Source organism: Amblyraja radiata, chromosome 12 (assembly GCF_010909765.2).
Source record: "Amblyraja radiata isolate CabotCenter1 chromosome 12, sAmbRad1.1.pri, whole genome shotgun sequence".
Lineage (NCBI taxonomy): Eukaryota > Metazoa > Chordata > Chondrichthyes > Rajiformes > Rajidae > Amblyraja > Amblyraja radiata.
The window spans coordinates 32,086,152-32,107,554 of record NC_045967.1 but is presented as its reverse complement, the minus strand read 5'-3'; the positions used below and the strand labels follow the sequence as shown (position 1 = coordinate 32,107,554).

The following is a 21,403-nucleotide window of genomic DNA, read 5'->3' as shown; positions in this document are numbered from 1 at the left end:
AGATGAAGGGGAGGGTAGAGTGGGGTGGACCTGGAGACGCCATCCTACACACACACCAAGGGATGGGCAGAGCAATGACACCTCAGGCCTTTCAGGACAACAGTGCCATTGGACCATTGACTTGACACACTGATCAACCTGAGAAGCACATTCAACAACAAACTGGTTCCACCAAGATGCAGTACAGAATGCCACAGGAGATCATTTTTTCCCCTGTGGCTATCAAACTGTACAACTCCTCCACCTTCTATCGTGGGGTAGACTGACACCCCCGCCCCCCCACCCAATCTTTTCACATCCCCAATCCTTTCCACTCGTCACTTTAATTTCATGTTTCATGTATCTTGTGTTTAATGACCAATTTCCCCTTCTGGAATAAATAAAGTTCTATCGTATCGTATTGTGTCGTAAGATCAATGCGCAGCTGAAATAAAAACAGAAGATGTTGGAGATGCTCAGAAGGTTAGGGAGCCTCTCTGCAGAGAGTAAAACACAGATGATTTGCTCTAGTCCCAGCATCGCAAGCAGTTATTTTTTTAACAGCAGCAAGGCATGGAGGAAATTAATAAAATAAGAATTAACCTCCATGTGGGAACATGACAGAGCATACACCATTCACTACTTTCAGGTGATGTACAGTGCTAAACTGTATATGATGGCAGTAAGTCAGAAGCACTTGTATCACCATGTGAGTACAGTATCCACAGTTGGATGCATTGCAACAGGAGGTGCTTGGTTCAATTTCCCTATAGGCTTGACTACAGCAAGAAGTGGAGGCAAACACTGCAAAATGTGTACAAAACACTTTTTGTGTTTAACTTTTGTAATAGGTTCAAATAGGTTCTACTTCCAGGGAAATGTTTCCATGTCTGATGAAGGACAGAGCAGCTGGAGTATAAATCTTTTCTTCTGCTTCAAGAAAAAATACAATGCATAATTAAATACTGTTTTTTGTTATTCGAACACTTTTTTCCCTTTTGATGACGTCATATTTTTTTTAATCCAAAGCAGGTCGGACCATGGTATCTAACCATGGTATCTAAGCTGTGTCACAATTTCTGTGTTGAGAAATGGTGAATTGACTACAATGTATTACAGAAGAGACCAGATAAATGTTCATCACACACTATGGTGTTTCCTTGCAACTCGATTGAAATGCATTGTGATGCTCGTTGATGCTCTGAAGCTATTTAACTGTACACAAGTGTTTCATTATGTTGAGGTATACGTGCATTTAGATTTACCTCCAACAGATGCAGAAAGGAAGCGAAAGATTGTGACTACGTTTCAGTTCATTCAGACTTTCCCCAAGAAATCACAGTTAATGTTGTACATAAAAACTTAATTTCACCATTCTTAGTTCGAAACATTTCAAAATTCTACTTAATTTTTTGCCTCTTTCCGCAAATTGGAATGATGCAGTCAATGATGATAGGAACTATCAATAGGATTTTTTAGGATACCAATCAGGCGGACACAGTCTGTTCACGTAACTAATATTACTGCCATGTCTGATGATGAAGATCATGATAAATCATGCCTTAGGTGAAAGAATGAATGAATGTGCCAAAGAAATGCTTTTGTAATGGACATTCTATTTTGAGTCCAATACTGTAGGATGAAGCTGCAGAAAATGCAAAGAGTTTAATTTCATACCTCGATTATGTACATGAAAATTCCCACCTATCAACGTCAATTAGCTGTTATAACATTTACTTTAGTGTGGTAGGTTTCAGATAGCTGTTCAGTTATCATCTCTTGTTGATACGCCTTTTTCAAACGTGCTTTGCAAAGACACTGTATTGAGTAGCTTTTCATTCTGCAACTGGAATACTCCCTTTTAAGCAATAACGTTATTTTAACTACTTGCTCGCTAGGTTTAACTGCAGCAGCCATGGCTGAAGCGATGAAGTTACAAAAACTGAAACTTGCAACAATGAATAATCTTCATGGTAATGGTAGTCAAAATGGTGCCGAATCCGAGAATGAAGAACTGAATTCCAGCTCAGGTGAGTTACCAGTCTGTAAGTACAAGTTACACAGAGATACAATCCATTTTTGAATGGGTTGTCATGATGTTCGGCATGAACATTGTGGGCCGAAGGACCTGTTCCTGTGCTGTACTGTTCTATGTTTTACACAATTATACTAGTGCCTCTTCACTTAACAGAAGCTATCACAGAAGTTTTCCAAAATGTACTCTCAAAGTCAATGGCCCAGAATCTGTGGTAATGGTGAATTCATAATGTTCAATGCTAATGGTGTGGATAATAGATTCAACTCGTTTGTGGCACTCATGAACTGTAACTATTGTTTTTCTGATTTGTGTTTCTGATTTGAAGTCTTTAACTCGTGGTCAACAGGGCTCGGTGTTGGGAACTTTTGTTTTTCATGTACATAAACGACTTGAATGAGAATACCTTTGTCTGATAATAAGCAAGTTTGTTGTTAACTCTTTAGATTCTGGAGTAGTTCCTGAGGATTGGCGGGTAGCAAACGTAACCCCACTTTTTAAGAAGGGAGGGAGAGAGAAAACGGGGAATTACAGACCAGTTAGTCTAACATCAGTAGTGGGGAAACTGCTAGAGTCAGTTATTAAAGATGGGATAGCAGCACATTTGGAAAGTGGTGAAATCATTGGACAAAGTCAGCATGGATTTACGAAAGGTAAATCATGTCTGACGAATCATAGAATTTTTCGAGGATGTAACTAGTAGCGTGGATAGGGGAGAACCAGTGGATGTGGTGTATCTGGACTTCCAGAAGGCTTTCGACAAGGTCCCACATAAGAGATTAGTATACAAACTTAAAGCACACGGCATTGGGGGTTCAGTATTGATGTGGATAGAGAACTGGCTGGCAAACAGGAAGCAAAGAGTAGGAGTAAACGGGTCCTTTTCACAATGGCGGGCAATGACTAGTGGGGTACCGCAAGGCTCAGTGCTGGGACCCCAGCTATTTACAATATATATCAATGATCTGGATGAGGGAATTGAGGCAATATCTCCAAGTTTGCGGATGACACTAAGCTGGGGGGCAGTGTTAGCTATGAGGAGGATGCTAGGAGACTGCAAGGTGACTTGGATAGGCTGGGTGAGTGGGCAAATGTTTGGCAGATGCAGTATAATGTGGATAAATGTGAGGTTATCCATTTTGGTGGCAAAAACAGGAAAGCAGACTATTATCTAAATGGTGGCCGATTAGGAAAAGGGGAGATGCAGCGAGACCTGGGTGTCATGGTACACCAGTCATTGAAAGTAGGCATGCAGGTGCAGCAGGCAGTGAAGAAAGCGAATGGTATGTTAGCTTTCATAGCAAAAGGATTTGAGTATAGGAGCAGGGAGGTTCTACTGCAGTTGTACAGGGTCTTGGTGAGACCACACCTGGAGTATTGCGTACAGTTTTGGTCTCCAAATCTGAGGAAGGACATTATTGCCATAGAGGGAGTGCAGAGAAGGTTCACCAGACTGATTCCTGGGATGTCAGGACTGTCTTATGAAGAAAGACTGGATAGACTTGCTTTATACTCTCTAGAATTTAGGAGATTGAGAGGGGATCTTATAGAAACTTACAAAATTCTTAAGGGGTTGGACAGGCTAGATGCAGGAAGATTGTTCCCGATGTTGGGGAAGTCCAGGACAAGGGGTCACAGCTTAAGGATAAGGGGGAAATCCTTTAAAACCGAGATGAGAAAAACTTTTTTCACACAGAGAGTGGTGAATCTCTGGAACTCTCTGCCACAGAGGGTAGTTGAGGCCAGTTCATTGGCTATATTTAAGAGGGAGTTAGATGTGGCCCTTGTGGCTAAAGAGACCAGAGGGTATGGAGAGAAGGCAGGTACGGGATACTGAGTTGGATGATCAGCCATGATCATATTAAATGGCGGTGCACGCTCGAAGGGCCGAATGGCCTACTCCTGCACCTATTTTCTATGTTTCTATGTTTCTATAACATGAAAATTGTTGGAGTTGTAGATAGCAAAAGTAGTTGCCTAATGCCCCTGTCCCACTTAGGAAACCTGAACGGAAACCTCTGGAGACTTTGCGCCCCACCCAAGGTTTCTGTGAGGTTCCCGGAGATTTTTGTCAGTCTCCCTAATGGTCGAAAGTGGTTTCCGCTTCTTCTATGTTCCGGCCATTATTTCAAAAAATTCAAAACCGGCCTCGACTAAAAATAGGTTGCCTTTTTAAAAATCGGTAATTTTTTAGTCGAAGCCGGTTGCGATGCTAGTTGAAGGTGGTTGCCGGAGGTTGCAGGTAGTGGAAGGTAAGACCCCCCTGGTGGATTAAAACTGGGTGAAAAAAAGGTTAATATTAACATAACCTCTGTCACTCCTGGGCGTGCTCAATCATAGTTGCAGAGTTTGCAAAAGCCTCCCAGGTTTAAAAAAAAAATCATTCAGAACTATGAGGGCAGAGAAGGAACTAGTTAGGTGGATGTTACTAAAAGTACATCTACTGCTGTCAGCAGCAGCCCTTTTGCTTCATCAGCCTTTCATGAAAGGCAGAAGGGTAAGCACAAGGGTGAAGAGGAAGCAGAAGAAGAGGTGTCCGTGGGTGAAGCCCTTCTTGCAAAGAAGATTGATGCTTGGACAGTATGATAACCTGTCCAAACTGGTCCATACTGTCCAAGCATCAATCTTCTTTGCAAGAAGGGCTTCACCCACTGACACCTCTTCTTCTAGTTCCTCTTCACCCTTGTGCTTTCCCTTCTGCCTTTCTTGAAAGGCTGATGAAGCAAAAGAGCTGGAAAGGAACAGAGGGATATGGGGAAAATGTAGAACAATGAGATTAGCGTTGTAGACCTCAGTTGACATGGATGAGTCAAGCCAAAGGGCCTTTTACCAGACTGTGACTAAAAATAATTGGAGCTGAGAAGTGAGGGAAGAATCTAATTTACTCACTCCAGGGAATTCTTTGATATTTATGGAGTCGATTGTTATAAATATTTAGATATGAGCATTTGGTTGCAGAATATTACACCATATCCAATATGCCCAGTGTTGGTTACAACACTTATTGCTGTAGTGTTTTCACACCGAGAGTATAAGATGACAATGATCAGGATTATGTTAACTCGGTTAATAGATTGTATTCTTTCTAGGTCAAATTTTTTTTTGTAGTGTGCATATTATTTATAAGAGGTTATTAAGGATGGTAAAAATGTAATGCTTAAAATCATAGTTGCCTGTTCAGAATCCTTTGAGGTATACCTATGGTAGTTTCCACGAACTGGGCTCAAACCTCTACATAAAGTACTAACAAATCAAATGATCAGTAAGTGGCTCTGCAACTCGAAAGACAATACTACAAACAGTACTTACAAACAAGCATATGCCACTTTGGAATGTTTAAAATAGCAATATTGATAGTGGGTCTCAAGGAATCTTGGAAGGCAGCTGTTTACTGGAAAAAAAAGCCACAGAATTATATCATTGACACATAGCTCAAGACTCCATTGTACAGACCAAGGAGCTTTCGGGTGGAAACAAACAGGTTGTTGAGAAAATCTGAGGTTCAAGAGAAAAGTAAGCAACAAAAAAAAGACCATGCAATCAGGACTTTAGAAATAGGAATAGAATAGGAAATAGTAATGGGAAAGAATTTCTGGGAATGAACAGAAACCTTTCAGGCAAGAGATAGGAAATGGATGTTTTAGGACGATAAGATTGGACTTGAGATTGGGAGAAAACAATAGATAGTCGAACCAGAACAAGGATACTGAATAAAGGGCACTGAATAAATTTAGATTGGATAAAGGCGATATTTTCGGTCATCATTTAGTTGCAAACATTAGTTTAACATTTTAAGAACTTATCTCACTGCCAGGGAGAATAGTAATCCTGTTCTTGTGCCAATTTATTAATGACTAGAACAGAGGTGTAATATTACACACAGTTTGTGGCATTTATCAATTCTTAAGTGGTTCACGATGATTATTTTTACGGAAGTAACTCTGTCTGGATTTATGTTGTTAAAATGATATATTTATGTAAACTACTGTGCAGTTATGTGAAATGCACATTCAGAATAATGGCTATTGATTTTAGTGTCTGAACCATTGTCTGGGGTTGCAAGTTGGCAGGGAGAAATAAAAGATCTGCCTTCCGCTGGTGCTTTGTGGTTCTACATTGTTCAGATGCAAGAGACAGATACAAAATCTATCTTTCTCCGATGTCCTATTCATGGTTCTATTCCAATGTTTGAAAAATGAAGACAGATTCATATCAATACACAATTCTGTAAAGGCATTGTGCTTAAAACATAATATTGCCATGTTCTGTAATATTCAACAGGGAAATGTTTAAAGCCAAAGTAATGTGTTCACAAACAAACATGTATAATTGTAATGCACAAAATAAAGTACTGCAGGTCTGGGAAGTCTGAAATAAAATGCTGAAAATTGAGCACCATCTTATTTTGAGAGAGGAGAGTTAGCATTCTTAGTCAGTGACCTTCCATCAGAACTTGGAAAAGTTGGAAATTAAGCAGTTTTTAAGTTGGAGGGAAAGGGGTTGGGAAGAGGCAGAGGGAAAATGATTTGTGCCAAGATGGAGATCATGAGAGATGGCAGTGTTGCTGAATGAGGCAAACGCTAGAGAATTGCAGAAGGTGCATTTGGGGATGTGCAAGTTGGAAGAGAGAAATAAAATCTGAAATTCCCAAACGAGAGAAAAAAATAAACCAATTGACCTGGAATTTGGAGATTCAAGACTTTTGTTATTCCCCAGCCTCACTTGAAGCATTTAACGTATATGCCCTCCGCCCCATTCCAGAGCCTGCCTTTTGGCATGTACTCTCCTCCACACTCTATGCAACTTGAGATTTGTCTTTTCTGCAAGATTACTGCATTCCAATGAGAGTCTTTGACCAGAAATCTTAACTCTGCTTCTCTCTCCACCAGCATCTTGTGTTACATTTTTCTACTTGTATACACACTATGCTCCTTTTTCAGTTGTGTAGGTGTGCAAAAGGAAAAAATGATATGCAGGTTTGTGAGCAAGTTAAGGGCCTGTCCCACTGTATGAGGTAATTCAAGAGCTCTCCCGAGTTAAAAAAAAATCAAACTTGTGGTAAGTACGTAGAATGTACGTAGCGGCTACGTCGGAGCTTGAGGATGTCCCGTAGCGGCTCGTAATGCTAACGGCAGGTACTCGGAAACGCGGTAACTCGTGAAGTTTTTTCAGCACTGTGAAAAATGTCCACGAGAGCCCCTACGAACAACTATTACCGTAATACTCCGAGTTCGAATCAGGGGAAACTCGGGAGAACTCTTGAATTAACTTGTACAGTGGGACAGGGCCTTTAATAGGAAGGCTCAAATGATTACTGACAATACCACTTGATTTCCCCCACATTATCACCCATCTTACTCAGGCAAACTGCTGGAACAAAAATGTGTAAGAAGGAACTGCAGATACTGAAGATAGACACAAAATGTTGGAGTAACTCAGCGAGTCAGGCAGCATCTCTGGAGAAAAGGAACAGGTGATGTTTTGGGTTGAATCTGAAGAAGGGTTCTGCCCCAAAATGTCACACCTATTCCTTTTCTCCAGACATGCTGCCCGACCCACTGAGTTACTCCAGCATTTTTTGTCTATCTTTGGACCAAGAATGTTTTATTTCTGCATAAATATGCACCGGTGAAACTTCCTAGGCCATTTTCTGAACAAGAATTTCCAATATATTGTGACCCACACAAATGATTGATTTAGTTACATTAGAATAACACGTTTACAATGTCAAGTTTGACTGGTATTCACATTTATTGAGACTTAATTATTTAAATAACATAACAGTTTAGTAACATTGAAACAATGAAATTGCTTCCAGTTAATGTGGATTATCATTAGCTTTTCATCCACAAATCTACAAGATCTCCAAATCAACATTATAATTGACAAAACAAACATTCCTCCTGGTTTTAGCTTTTTGATTTCAAGTAAAACAAGATTAATGAAAGGCAATTTCAGAAAATTGTCAAATTCATATAAATAAATATCCTAGGTACGAAAGTTTAGCAAATGACATAATCAATTCTGGATTGTAGTCCTTTGCGATGCAATACAACTCATCAAAACAATTGAATAGTGAATAGGATTCAGACTGGAGTGATGTTTTACTTCATCTGTTAGTGGTCTTAATTTTTATTTAATGGTTTCTACATGACTGTGCATCACCATTCCTTTATGACCAACACACTGTTCCATTCTGCTGTGCTCCAAATTCGAAATACCATGCTTTATTGTTTTAGTAAATCGCTTTGCAATTTACAACTGCCTGTGTTTCGTAATCCATAAATGATTAAGATTCGTGCAAGTTTGCACAGAGCAGTTGCTTGATTGATTCTGATATTTGCCACATAAGCAGAGGAAGATATTTATGTAAGTTTTCATATCTCATTTTCACCTAGCAGCTTCTTTATAGGAAATGGTTGGAAACAAATTGCATTAGCTATCCTAAATTATATCCAGGGTGCAGCATGGATGATTTTACATTCACTGATATAATTTTATTGAGATAAAACAGATAACCTTGTGAAGCTTTAAACTTGTAATAAGAATAGTCAACTGTATTTTCTTTAAAGAGTAGATTAAAGTTGAATAAGTAGGTGAACAGTATGACGACAATCATTTAATGCATCAGTATGATGCTAACACGTATGGTTTGAATTTCTGGTACCTGGGTAGTAGTAACTATTTAATGCAGTGTAATAGCACCCAATTAATATAAACTCCCTGGCACCTAAAGGGCACGACCATTGACAAAAAATGAGCTGCGTGTCAGTCAGATAGTAAGTTAGATGGTAAATCCACAACCGGGTTAATTTACTGAGAATGCAGTCACATTATACAGGGCGGAATACAGTCAGTGCTCTGATTGATCGAATAAAGCACACACAAATCTCGTCAGTTCTGGATAGTGACTTTATGAATTACTAGAAATGCATTCACATTATCACACTTAGAGGGTAATCATTTTTTTTTCCTAGTAAAATCTGGAAGTTTTTCTCATATTATGGATTGCGGACTGTGATGAAGAAGAGAGAGAATCTTAAAAGAGACTACCAATGTTGGATTCTACCAGGGCACATTTTCCATCCTTTCAACAGGCAAATCAAATATTAATCAGATCTTTAAACCTCTTGTCTTTTGAGGACATGCTCATTTCCAAATAATATAACTCTTGCCTAAAGGAAGTGGAGGTCACTTCTTTCTCGGGGAATAAGTTTCATTGAGAGCATCGCTCTTAAATTTTGCATTGCAGCCTAGTCCTCTTGTTGTAATCCACTCACTTTGGAGATTTGCAGCAAGCCTTTTTAGCACTCTCTGAAAGGCAAGTTAATTCTTGGGTATGGAGATCACAATCCTCTGTGTGGTCTCACCCAAGATAACTTCTCAAGACTTCTTCACTTTTATACTGCAATCCTATTTTAGTAGCTTACATACAAACCTACTAATATAATTGCTCCCTCTACCTATAATAACTTGCAGTGATTTATGAGCATCCGTCCTTCTGTATTCCAGGTTGCCCAGTTTCCCTGACTTTTACTTAAATCTGCTTTTCCATTTTTTTCCCCCACATGGTAGCAAACTTAATATTTCTCAGCAATATATTGCACTTTTTATTCATTCACACAACAGACATAAATCTCATTGTACTTTCATTACATTCTTCTTTCAGCTTGCTTTCCCTCCTAGATTTGGAGAGGTACAAAAGCTTGAATAGATTATACTTAGTCCCACCATTTAAGTAATTTATACTGTATATTGCAAACATTTAGTCCAAAACAGCAATCCTTGCAGTACCGGATCTGTTTGTAACTGTTCTACATAAATGTTACCCAACTATTCTGACTCTTTTTGTCAATTGGCCAATCCTCAGTGCATTTAAAAAAATAACCCATGATCCAGAATTTAATTTAAAAACCCGATTCATTGTTTTTTGGAAATTCAAATACTTTGCAAATCATCAATATCTCCAATATCTCTTTTTCTTTAATCTTAATTTTCAAACATCTTAGTTCTGAGATCCATATTTCCTAATGACATGGCTGGCCATGCAATTTCAATACACAACTAAATTTCCCTATCTTTTATTTTACAACCATGCCCATGAATTCACCTCAAATTCCACTATCCTTCAACACCAAAGGCAGTTTATGAATGAATGAATGAACAAGTTTATTGGCCAAGTGTGTACACATACAAGGAATTTACCTTGGTGCTCCATTCGCAAGTAACAACACAACATAGTAAACAATTAAGAATGACACATAAAACATTAAACATTAATAATAAAACATTACAGTTTAAACATGTGAATGAAATAAAATACCAGAGCAAAATGAGGCTACAGACTTTTGGTTATTGAGTAGAGCTACTCCTCGTGAAAAAAAACTGTTTTTATGTCTGGCTGTGGCAGCTTTGATTGTCCAGTCGCCTTCCAGAGGGAAGTGATTCAAAGAGTTTGAGGCCAGGATGAGAGGGGTCAGAGATGATCTTGCCCGCTCGCTTCCTGCCCTTGCAGTGTACAGTTCATCAATGGGGGAAGGTTGCTGTCACCAACCTTCTCAGCTGATCAGAAGATTCGCTGCAGCCTACGGATGTTGTGCTTGGTGGCTGAGCCAAACCAGACCATGATGGAGAAGGTGAGGACAGACTCTACAATGGCAGTATAGAATCGGCCCATCGTTGCCTGTGGCAGATTGTGTTTTCTCAACTGCCGTAGGAAGTACATCCTCTGTTGTGCCTTTTTGACTGTGGAGTCGATGGTAACCCCCCACTTAAGGTCCTTGGAGATGATGGTTCCCAGGAACTTAAAAGACTCCACAGATGTGACTGTGGTGTTGTTGATGGTGTGTGGGGGGAGGGGAGTGGGAGCTCTCCTAAAGTCTACAATCAATTCCACTGTCTTAAGAGCATTGAGCTCCAGGTTGTTGCGATGGTACCAGGACGCCAGCTGTGTCACTTCCTGTATGTAGGCAGATTCCTCCCCATCCTGGATCAATCCAATCAGGGTTGGGTCATCTGCAAATTTGAGAAGCTTGACAGAGGAGTCAGTGGAGGTGCAGTCGTTGGTGTAGAGAGAGTAAAGGAGAGGAGAGAGTACACAGCCTTGCGGTGCTACTATGCTGAAGGTCAGCAGGTCCGAGATGTGCTTTTCCAGCCTCACATGCTACTTCCTGTCTGTCAGGAAGTTGGTGATCCACTGACAGAGGAACTCAGGCACAGTCAACTCGGAAGGTTTGGAGTGTAGTAGGTCTGGCACAATGGTGTTGAATGCAGAGCTAAAATCAACAAACAAAATCCTTGCATAGGTCCCCTGGCGGTCTAGGTGCTGGAGGATGAAGTGGAGGCCGAGGTTGACTGCGTCATCCACCGATCTATTGTCCTGGTATGCAAACTGCAGAGGTCCAGGGGGTTTGTGATATTTTTCAGCATAGCCAGCATAAGTCTTTCAAGGATCTTAATGACTGTAGAGGTCAGTGCGGCAGGCCTGTAGTCAGTAAGACCAGTAATCCTTGTCTTTTTGGATACAGGGGCAATAATGGAGACTTTGAAACAGGCAGGGACAGTACCTGTTTGCAGGGACTGGTTGAAAATGTCTGTGTAGCCGGTGCCAGTTGTTCGGCACAGAGCTGGAGTTTAGAGGGGGAAACATTGTCTGGTCCTGGAGATTTCCGGCTTCTGTCTTCTGAACAGCCTCTCCACCTATTCAATTTCTGCTATTAGTGATGGAGAAGTGGCCAGACTGATGTTGGGCAGCAAGGAGGGGGTGGGTAGTGGGCGATGGTCCAATCTTTGCAGACTGGAGTCAGGCTTTAAGTCGGCGTGAAGTGGTGGTTGGGGAGTAGTGGGTGGGGAAGGGTCCAGTCTTTACAGACTGCAGTCAGGCTGTGAGTAGGTGTGAAGTGTTGGTTGGGGAGGTGTGGGTGGTACCAGGGTTAAGTTTCTGTTTATCGAACCTGCAGTAGAACTCGTTCAGGTCGTTGGTCAGCTGACGATTGTCCAAGGAGCGGGTGGCTTTCCTCTTGTAGTTGGTGATTTCTTGCAAACCCTTCCAAACTGAAGAAGAGTCACTAGCTGTGAACTTGCTCCACAACTTCTCAGAGTACCTTGGCAGCTCTGATTCCTCTTCTCAGCTTGTACTTGGCCTGCCTGTCGAGGTCTGCATCCCCGTTCCTGTGGGCCTCATCTTGAGACTGGCAGAGCTCTCTGAGTTCTGCTGTAAACCAGGGCTTGTCTTTGTTGAACCAGATCCGGGTTCTAGTGGGAATGCAACTGTCCTCACAAAAGCTGACGTACGATGTCACAGTGTCTGTATACTCATCGAGGCTTGTGGTTGCTTCCCTGAACACATGTAGGTTTTCAATGCCCTCTTTTGTCCATCTTTTCATTGTTCTGACCACAGGCTTAGCAGATTTTAGTTTCTGCCTGTAGGTCGGAATAAGGTGAACCTATGGCTAATTAAGGGCCTGTCCCACGAGCATGCGACTAACGTGGTCACTTGAGCCGTACGGCCTCGCGGGGCCGGTCCCACTTTGATCGCCGGAGCCGTATGGAGTTGTGCGGTGCTGGTCCCGACATCGCTCGGGGCTCCGAAAAACTGACACTGTTCAAAAATTCCGCGTGGCAACGGCCTGCCGGCCCGCACCCGCACCCGCATTGGGGCCGTACGCACCGCCTCGACAGGCGTACGCACCGTCTCGACGCCGTATGCACCGTCTCGACACCGTACGCAGCGACTTGACGGCATACGCCTAGCGCGAACTTCTCGTGGACTTCGCTCGAACTTCACGTTAACTCGTACGGGATCACTCGACCTCCGCGCGGTCCCCGCTTCCGGTTTGGTCGCGCTCGCCGCATGCAGTCGCATGCTCGTGGGACAGGCCCTTTAATCTACTGACCTGGACATCTTTGGAATGTGGGAGGAAACCAGAGCACCCAGAGGAAACCCATGCAGTCTTAAGGAGAATGTGCAAACTCCACACAGACAGCAGCAGAAGCCAGGATTGAACCCCCACCTGTGGGTTGCTGGAGCAATGAGGCAGCACCTTTACCAATTGCATCTTTGTATCGCTGTGGTTTGAAAAGTCGAGGTCAATATTTCAGTTTCTAAATAGGCTCCCTTCATATGAAGAAATTACATTATAAAATTGGCTTCCTGTTTTGCTAATAACTTGAAACTCAAGAACAACGATTAGCTCACAAAAATTTGAAAATCTGTAATTTCTCAAATCCAATTGTTAATTTACTTAGTGCAGATAATTTGGCTACTAGATTTATTGTTACTCCTAAAATAACTAATGATTAACAATTGTAAAGGAGAATGACGTTAATTTGAACACGATCCATTGAATCCTGATTACAATATAACAATACTCTACTGGGATTATTATTTGAGCTTTCTGTTTAGGAAGGCTTGTAAATAAGGAATTCCTACCAAAGTCACAGCATTAAACTATTTTTTTAAAGCAGAGCTCACGCTACTTACTTTCACATCATCTTCAAAAGCCATATACCAAAGTTTGATTTTTGCCCTTTGCAAATTCTTCCATATTCACAGAAGAATCCACTTGTACCTTATACATGACCATTTTTAAATATTAAAACTAGAATATATTTCCTATATTGTGACAATAATGTGATTTTGAATACTATTTATTTAAAAATATATATTTTTGTGGATATTGGTAGGCCGGTATTTATTACTCAAGCATTATTATCCTTGGGAGTGTGGTGATCTCCTCAAACTGCAGATGAAGGCACCACTGGTTTTGTTGAGTAAGTAACTCAATGCACAGGTTGCATTCACAATATCATTATTAAACAGCAATACATGTCCACGTTGCGATGGTATGTAGCTTGGAGGGAACTTGCATGTGAAAGTGTTCTTGTTATTATAAAGATCTTTAAAATGTCGCAAGATCATGGAAGGCCATTTAGGAATGGAATCACAGCAGCACTGCTGCTTCCTTGCTCAGACACTTTTAGCAAACGTTCTCACCCATGCATCTTGCTTCCCATAAATATCCAAAAGGAAATGAGTTATTCTTTGTAACCAAGGACACCACAAGCTCAGTCGTTGAGCTGCAGTGTGTAAATGATATTTACATTTGTGCACACAGAGGCCAAGGTCTGGGTCATTATTTACTTGTTCACTGAAGCATATGTGATACGGGGGCCTTGCACTCATCAATGCAGAACTAAGGTCCTCTGCCAACCTGTTCTTGCTGTGCAATACTGCTCTCTGACAAGAATGTTTCATGGCTCCACAATAATGGATACCGCAAACCAATTCTCATACCTTGGGAATGAAGGTTCCCTAAATACATTTGATGACAGGTCGCCATAGCTGTGCGGCTGGTTTATGTGCTGCCTCTGGTGCTTTCACCAGAGATCCAGGTTCATTCCTGACCTCGGGTGTTATCTATGTGGAGATTCATATTCTCTTTAGACTTTAGACTTTAGAGATACAACATGGAAATAGGCCCGACGGCTCACTGAGTCCATGCTGACCAGTGATTAACCCATTCTCTAGCACTATCCTACACACTAGGGATAATTTACAATATAGAGAAGACAATTACTCTCCAAACCTGTACATCTTTGGAGTGTGGGAGAAAACCGGAGCACCTGGAGAAAACCCATGCAGTCACAGTGAGGACGTAGAAACTCCATACAGACAGCATGTGTCGTCAGGATGGAACCCGGGTATCTGGTGCTGTAAGGCAGCAACTCTACCGCTGTGCCACTTTGCCGCCCAATACAAACACAGCCAATTCTCCCTGTGACTGCGTGGGTTTCCTCCAGGTGCTCCGGTTGTTTCCCACATCCCAAAAACATGAGTTTGTAGGTTAATTGGCCTCTGTAAATTACCACTTAAGGTGATTTTGAGCCCCTTCACCAGGACCACACAAAAGCCTAGTGCAAATGACAAGTGCATTAACTACCCAGCCACTCACCCCATCAGCCAATTGCTGCCCCATCTGTGGCCAAGTGTTCCGTTCCACATTGGTCTCATCAGTCGCCTCCAAACCTTTCTGAAACTGCGTGGTAGCAAGTCATCCTCAAGTCACAGTTTATCTCTGTTACCTCTATTTTACTTTTTTTTACTCTATTTAGAATTTATGTCTAACTGCTTTAGCAGCTTATATGGGTCCCTCCAGTTCAATTCAATTGGTTTCCTCGTCTTCACTGGCTTTGCTTGGTAATTCTGCATGTGAACATGGCTACAATTCATATCTTTAATGAAAGTAAATCTCCAGTGCTTCACTGCTACTCAAACTTGCAGAATAAACTGCCTCATGTCCCCAGATCCCACCCATAACAGAAGAGCTGCATGTCTTCCGACAGCTCAATCTCCTGGTAAAGTTAAAAGTACACAACATAATCTTCATCCTCAGGAAATTGAGTATACAGCTCTGGAAAGGCAGATAGACAAGATGAAGGTGAAAATTACACAGTAGCTCCTGATCTACAGGTATACTTGCTGGCACTCAATTGTAATGGAATCTTGTCAAGGAAAATCAAAATCACTACAGCTTTTGCAGTGAGATTGGGACTAAAGGTTGACATTTTAAAAGAGACTCACATGTATTATTCAACAACCAGGAACTATGATTGCAGAGCCAGCAAGGAAAGGTGGATACAGATTAGGGCCAGTGATAATGCCTGGGTTGCAATTCATAGCAGAATCTTTTAAGATATGCACCTGAAATGAATCACTTATTAGTTTCAGAAATAGCTTATGTTTTCCTTATTTTAACCACACAAAATTAATGTTTTGATTCTTGTGTTAGTTTTATCCAACTGCCTACACAAGATTATATTTTCTCACTAATATCCAAATTGATACTGGTCACAACAAGAGAAAAAAAAGATTTCCTTATAGATATTATCATGGTTCCAAATATCTTTCATATATTTGAATCTTTAAATTGGTCCATGGCAGAATAGCTTTATCAGCTCAGGTCATTGGGAAAGGAGCATTGTAATGTTGTAATAGTGTAATATAATATTTTACATATATTTAATTATACAGTTTTCTTCTTGAAGAGTACTGATAACAAATATCTTAATTTTGTTTAATCTATATTTGGCCACTAATAGTAGCCTAAAAATAGTCCTTTATGTTCATGCATGAATTTCTCCTGCAATGAACTTCATCCCCTCCAGAAAGATTAATATTTTTTAAACTGAACTCCTCTTGAAGGTGAAAGTATTTATATGTGTACAGTGGAGGGTTTATCTGTTGTCTGCTGCAAAAAAATAGCACACAGGTGTTTGATATATTGGCTTACCATCACATTAAATATTTGTATGTTGATCTTTGCATTGCATAATTTCAAAGTCAAAGAATCAAATTAGAAGATGATGGCACTCAGAATGCAGTAAAGTGGCAACATAAAAAGGAGCCAAATCACCACTACGTAGTGTTTAAATTAATCGTATTCGATTTGTATTTTATTATAACATGGGAAGTATCTACTAAAATAATGTAACAAGGACTCATTTATAAAAAGGGTCATCTTATACCAGGTCAAATTTCTGCTGTTCCACATTTAACAAAAACTGTTCCAGTTTTAATATTCTGTCATTACAGTGCTTTATAACCCAAAAAACCTAAGGTTGCACAAGATCAAAAAGGAGGTCAAGGAGGAATTGTTGAGATAGAAAGAAAAGAAAACGGTGTGCAGGTTTATGGCTGAAGCTCTGTGATTTTAGTCTCCATTTTCACTCTTGCTGATGCAAATGTATTTTGTTTAATGACCCTGAAATCCTGGTTGTAATTAGATGTGGGAATTGTTCATAGCTTACACCAGATGATGCTCTTATAATAAAATGAATGGTGCTAAAATGGGCCCTGTAAACAGGAGTCAGATTTAGATAATCTTATTTTACTGTCATGGCAACAAACTTAAGGACTGCAATAGTAATAAACATACAAAGTTTCAGTGCTGAGTTTAAATAAATGTAAAGTGAATTAATCAGAAAGATTTGATTTCCCATCACCAATATGAAGCAAATACTGCTTATTAGTTTCAAGCCAAGTCAGCACATATTGTGTTAGTGCCCCTTATTAAAATGCTCAAAAGGATTTTGAATTTGCCCCATAAAATCTTAGTATTAAAATCCTGTGTGATGGAGTACATTTTTAATTTTTTTATCCTTTGTTGCCAAGCCATTTATTGCAGAATATCACATGGCCTTTTAAAAAATATTTTGTCTCGACCACCGTGTAACGACGGCTATCTTTTAACTCTCGGAGAAATATTGAAATAATTAAGATAATTCCATGATCACATGCTCACACAACACGGTTCCACAGGGAGAGAGTGGGGGGGGGGGGGGGGGGGGGGGGGGGGGGGGGGAAATCACATTTGCAGCATTAACAGAGCTGCAGGATTGGCCTAATTTATCTTAATGTTTGTGCAGCCTTGTCCTAAACCATGTGGCAGCTCAGAAACAAGTCTTGAACGACTTCATTTAGGATGGGATTTTGAGGTCATGACACACAAGGAGAATTATGTTTGAACTCCTTCATGGTTGTTCCTTTCCCACTACTGGATAAAACTTCCAGGAACAGTAAGGAATACATGGCTGCATTTACCATGCTCTCCAATACCGATTAATATCAATAGAATGGAAGACAAAGTCAGAAGGCATCTTCCTAACTAAAACCATATTTGAGGTTTTATTTTATTTCATGTAATTACAATCTCTGAGAAGGGAGAGTCCGAACACATGCTTAGATATTCAACGGTATTACCATCACCCAATCCCTCATTGATGAATGTTGCGGATGGTTACCATTGACTGGAAACTAACAGGAACTGTTGGAAAAATACTAGAGTAGTTCCTACAATGTTTATTCGATGGAGAGTGACTCAGCTCCTGGCCTTGCACCCTGCCAATCCAAAGCCCTTCCATCTTCCAAATCCACAGCCTTTATTCATTTTCCAATCTACACACCACCTTGATTTGTAGATACATCAGGTGCAGAGTTTTGTCATTGTGGCCGAGTCAAAGTCAGCACTATTGCAGTGCTTTCAGGACACAGACTAGTGGCTGAATGGCAGCCATACCAAAGATGCCCACAAGCAGTTAAAGAAAAATTGTGAAGTGCCATATACATTGCATTGTATATCTATATATGTTGTGTATGCATCATAAGATCATAAGTGATAGGAGTAGAATTAGCCCATCAAGTCTACTCCGCCATTCAATCATGGCTGACCAATCTCTCTCTCCAAACCCTATTATTCTGCCTTTTCCCCATAACCCCTGACACCCATACTAATCAAAAAATCTATTTCTGCCTTAAATATATCCATTGACATGTCCTATTGCATTGCACTATGGTCATATCTAGCCTGAAGCAGAGGCATCTTCTATTTTGAATCGAAAGTTACATTTTCAACGCCCATATCAGACCAAGAATGGCTTAACTCCCACTATTAGGTCCAGGAATTTGACAATCTGTACTGGGATCAAGTCTGCATATTGTTTTCAACATCAAGCTAGTATTCAGATATCTCTCTCGAAGCATCAACAGTGATTTACAAAACAATCCACTTAGCTGTTAGTTACCCAGACAAGTTGAATCCATCTATCAGAAAGGTTTAACACATTTCTCCCCAAAAGAAAATATCTTCCCTCAAGTTTCAGTCTATAAACTATTTTTTAAATGGGATTTTGACAGTCTTGTGTGCAGTGAAGGTCTAACTGTCGTTGTCGTACTGTAATATTTTACAACGATGAATAGTCATGGGAGAGATGTCCCTTTGCATTGGAAACCTCATAATTTATGAGTGGAGTGTAATTCTATTCCATCACATTCGGAAATATTTTTATTCGTCTCCAGGATAAATTAAGAGAAGTGTTAGATTTTGGCACCATTGGCCATCACTTATAACTAATCATCTTTTAAATAGGGCTCATTAAAAAGTAAAATTTGAAGTAGAGCTGTTATTAATGAAAAGCAAATTTCTGTTGCTAAATTATAACATGCACAGCTGTTTAACTCCGTGCTACTGATTGAAATGTACTCACCACCGAGTAAAACATGATAACCACCTTTAAGTCCTTTCAAAAGTGACCACAGCCAAGATGTGAGGTCCCCTCTGGGAATGCAATGCTTATGCAATGAAGTCAAATATTACACTGTCCACAGGTATGGCAGGGACAGTTGTCCATTGACTGTGGCCCAGTTGGATGGAGAGTGGAGCCTATGGGTAAGGTCTTAAATGGCATCGGTAGAGTCACTGTTCTGGCCAATGTGCTCTGTGCAAAGACGAGATCCCCTTTTTTCCTGTTCTTGTTGAGAATGGGTTTGAATATAGAATACAGTCTTACATAGCACAAGAACAGGCCCTTCAGCCTACTATGACTGTGCCGAACATGATGCACCTAATCCATAACCCTCCATTCCCTGGATATCCATATGCATATTCAAAAGCTTCTTAAATGCCACAATCATATCTGCCTCAACCACCAACCCTGGCAGCACATTACGGACACTCACCATCCTCTGTGTGAAAACAATGTCCACGCACATCTCCTTTAAACTTTGCTCCTTTCACCTTAAAGCTATGCCCTTGATTATTTGTTCTTTCCATCTAGGGAAAAATATTCTGACTGTCGACCCTATCTATGCCACTCTTGACTTTATATACCTCTATCCAGTCTCCCTGCATCCTCCAATGTTGCAGAGAAAACTATCCAAGTCTGTCGAATTCTCCCTAATCCAGGCATCATTCAGGCAAAATGACCAGAATATTATTATATATGTGAAAGACCGAGGCGAGAGCGAGAACAGAACCAGTAATGCAAAGAGTGCTGTGAAATGCACTTGATGAGTGAGCTGGGAAGCTGAGGCAAAAGGAAGAAATTATGCTGGTGTTGGGACCGTATTGTAAGTGTTTAATAATAACATGCTTTTTTATCCATCTAACATAAATGTTCATTAGTCACGGCAGCCTGGAATTTTAGTGCCATAAATAAATGGGTTTAAACTTTGGTTTGCTGAAATTCCCAGCGTCACATTGAGAAAGCCTCAGAATTATATTGGGTTTTAACAGGCTACTTCTTCTAAATATTTAAGACTCTTTTCATTATTTTGCTTCGCCAGAGGGTACAAGTGGTAACCCTATTTTAGAACAAGTATAACTGATTGTCTACACAATTTACTTTTGTGAAAAGCAACAGCGTAACCATCCGTGCATTTATTCCCTTTATTTGATCATGAAACTTTATATAGGACTACAGTGGCCACTGTATCTTAAGCATATTTTACCTCTCATAAATTTCAAATTGATTAACACAAGGAAATGCATTTCGACCTGGCTCTTTGATCAGACATGCAGAAAATATCCATAAACATGCTATATCAAAGGGGAAATGAATCTTTTTGTCCCAAGGTCGTTTTCGTGAGTGTATGATCAAAGTGGGCCCAGTAATTATTGTAGTGAACAAGCCACTTTATTGGGGAATTTGAAGGAATTTCATTTTTGCGATGCATTTTCAATTTAATTGCTTTTTTCGTTTTACATAAACTCTGGTAGGCGATTGTTTCTCGACAGACATTTCCCCCCTGAATAGTGGTTCCTGTTGACCAGGTCCCTAAAGTAGCAGCAGGAACAAAGTTTTTTTATCAATAGCTCTCAGAGGAACTTTCAGATTATGTGCTTTGTGAGGATTTAAGTGTAAAATTTAAATTATTTGTAATCAATTTTGTACCATGTTCAATACTATAGGTTGTACTATGTCCTAAGGAGTCCTGAGCATTGCCTCATTAGATACATACAATCGGTCTTCTGGGGTGGGTGGAGAGGCTGGGAATTTCTAAAGGCTTTTCCCATTTGCACGCCGCAACTGTAGTAAAGCAGCAAAACATGTTTAGTTTAGTTTAGAGATAAAATGTGGAAACATGTCCTTTGGCCCTTCGGCCCACTGAGTTCAACCGTCCAGCGATCCACGCACACTAACACTATCTTACACTTAGGACAATTTACAATTATATCAAGCCAATTAACCTACAAACCTGTTGAAGGAAGGAACTGAAGATGCTGGTTTAAACTGAAGATAGATACAAAATGCTGGAGTAACTCAGCTGGACAGGCAGCATTTGTGGATAGAAGGAATGGGTGACGTTTCTGGATCAATGGGTCTGAAGAAGGATCTTGACCCAAAACATCACCCATTCCTTCTATCCACAAATGCTGCCTGTCCCGCTGAGTTACTCCAGCATTTTGTGTCAACATACAAACCTGTACATCTTTGGAGTGTGGGAGGAAACTGGAGATCCCAGAGAAAACTCATGCAGTCACGGGGGAAACGTACAAGCTCCGTACGGACAGCAACTCTAACACTGCGTCACCATGCCGCTCAAGCATTCTG

The 21,403-nt window shown here is 40.5% G+C and overlaps 1 protein-coding gene and 1 long non-coding RNA gene across 12 annotated transcripts in view; one reads left to right on the top strand and one right to left on the bottom strand.

Moving 5' to 3' along the window:
- Window positions 1–21,403, top strand: part of dach2 (dachshund family transcription factor 2) — a 363,969-nt gene that overhangs the window by 210,810 nt on the left and 131,756 nt on the right. For 10 of the 11 annotated variants that reach the window (XM_033030400.1, XM_033030408.1, XM_033030406.1 and 7 more), the window contains exon 3: window positions 1,878–2,009. The exons of the other annotated variant lie outside the window; for it this stretch is intronic. In XM_033030400.1, coding sequence (XP_032886291.1) covers window positions 1,878–2,009 — 132 coding nt within the window. The remainder of the gene's footprint in view (window positions 1–1,877; window positions 2,010–21,403) is intronic. 11 annotated transcript variants of the gene reach the window in all.
- Window positions 1,913–19,415, bottom strand: LOC116979021. Its single transcript, XR_004413617.1, has 3 exons — window positions 19,406–19,415; window positions 17,616–17,619; window positions 1,913–2,022 (listed from the first exon to the last, which is right to left on the bottom strand). It is a non-coding gene; the product is annotated as an uncharacterized LOC116979021 (long non-coding RNA).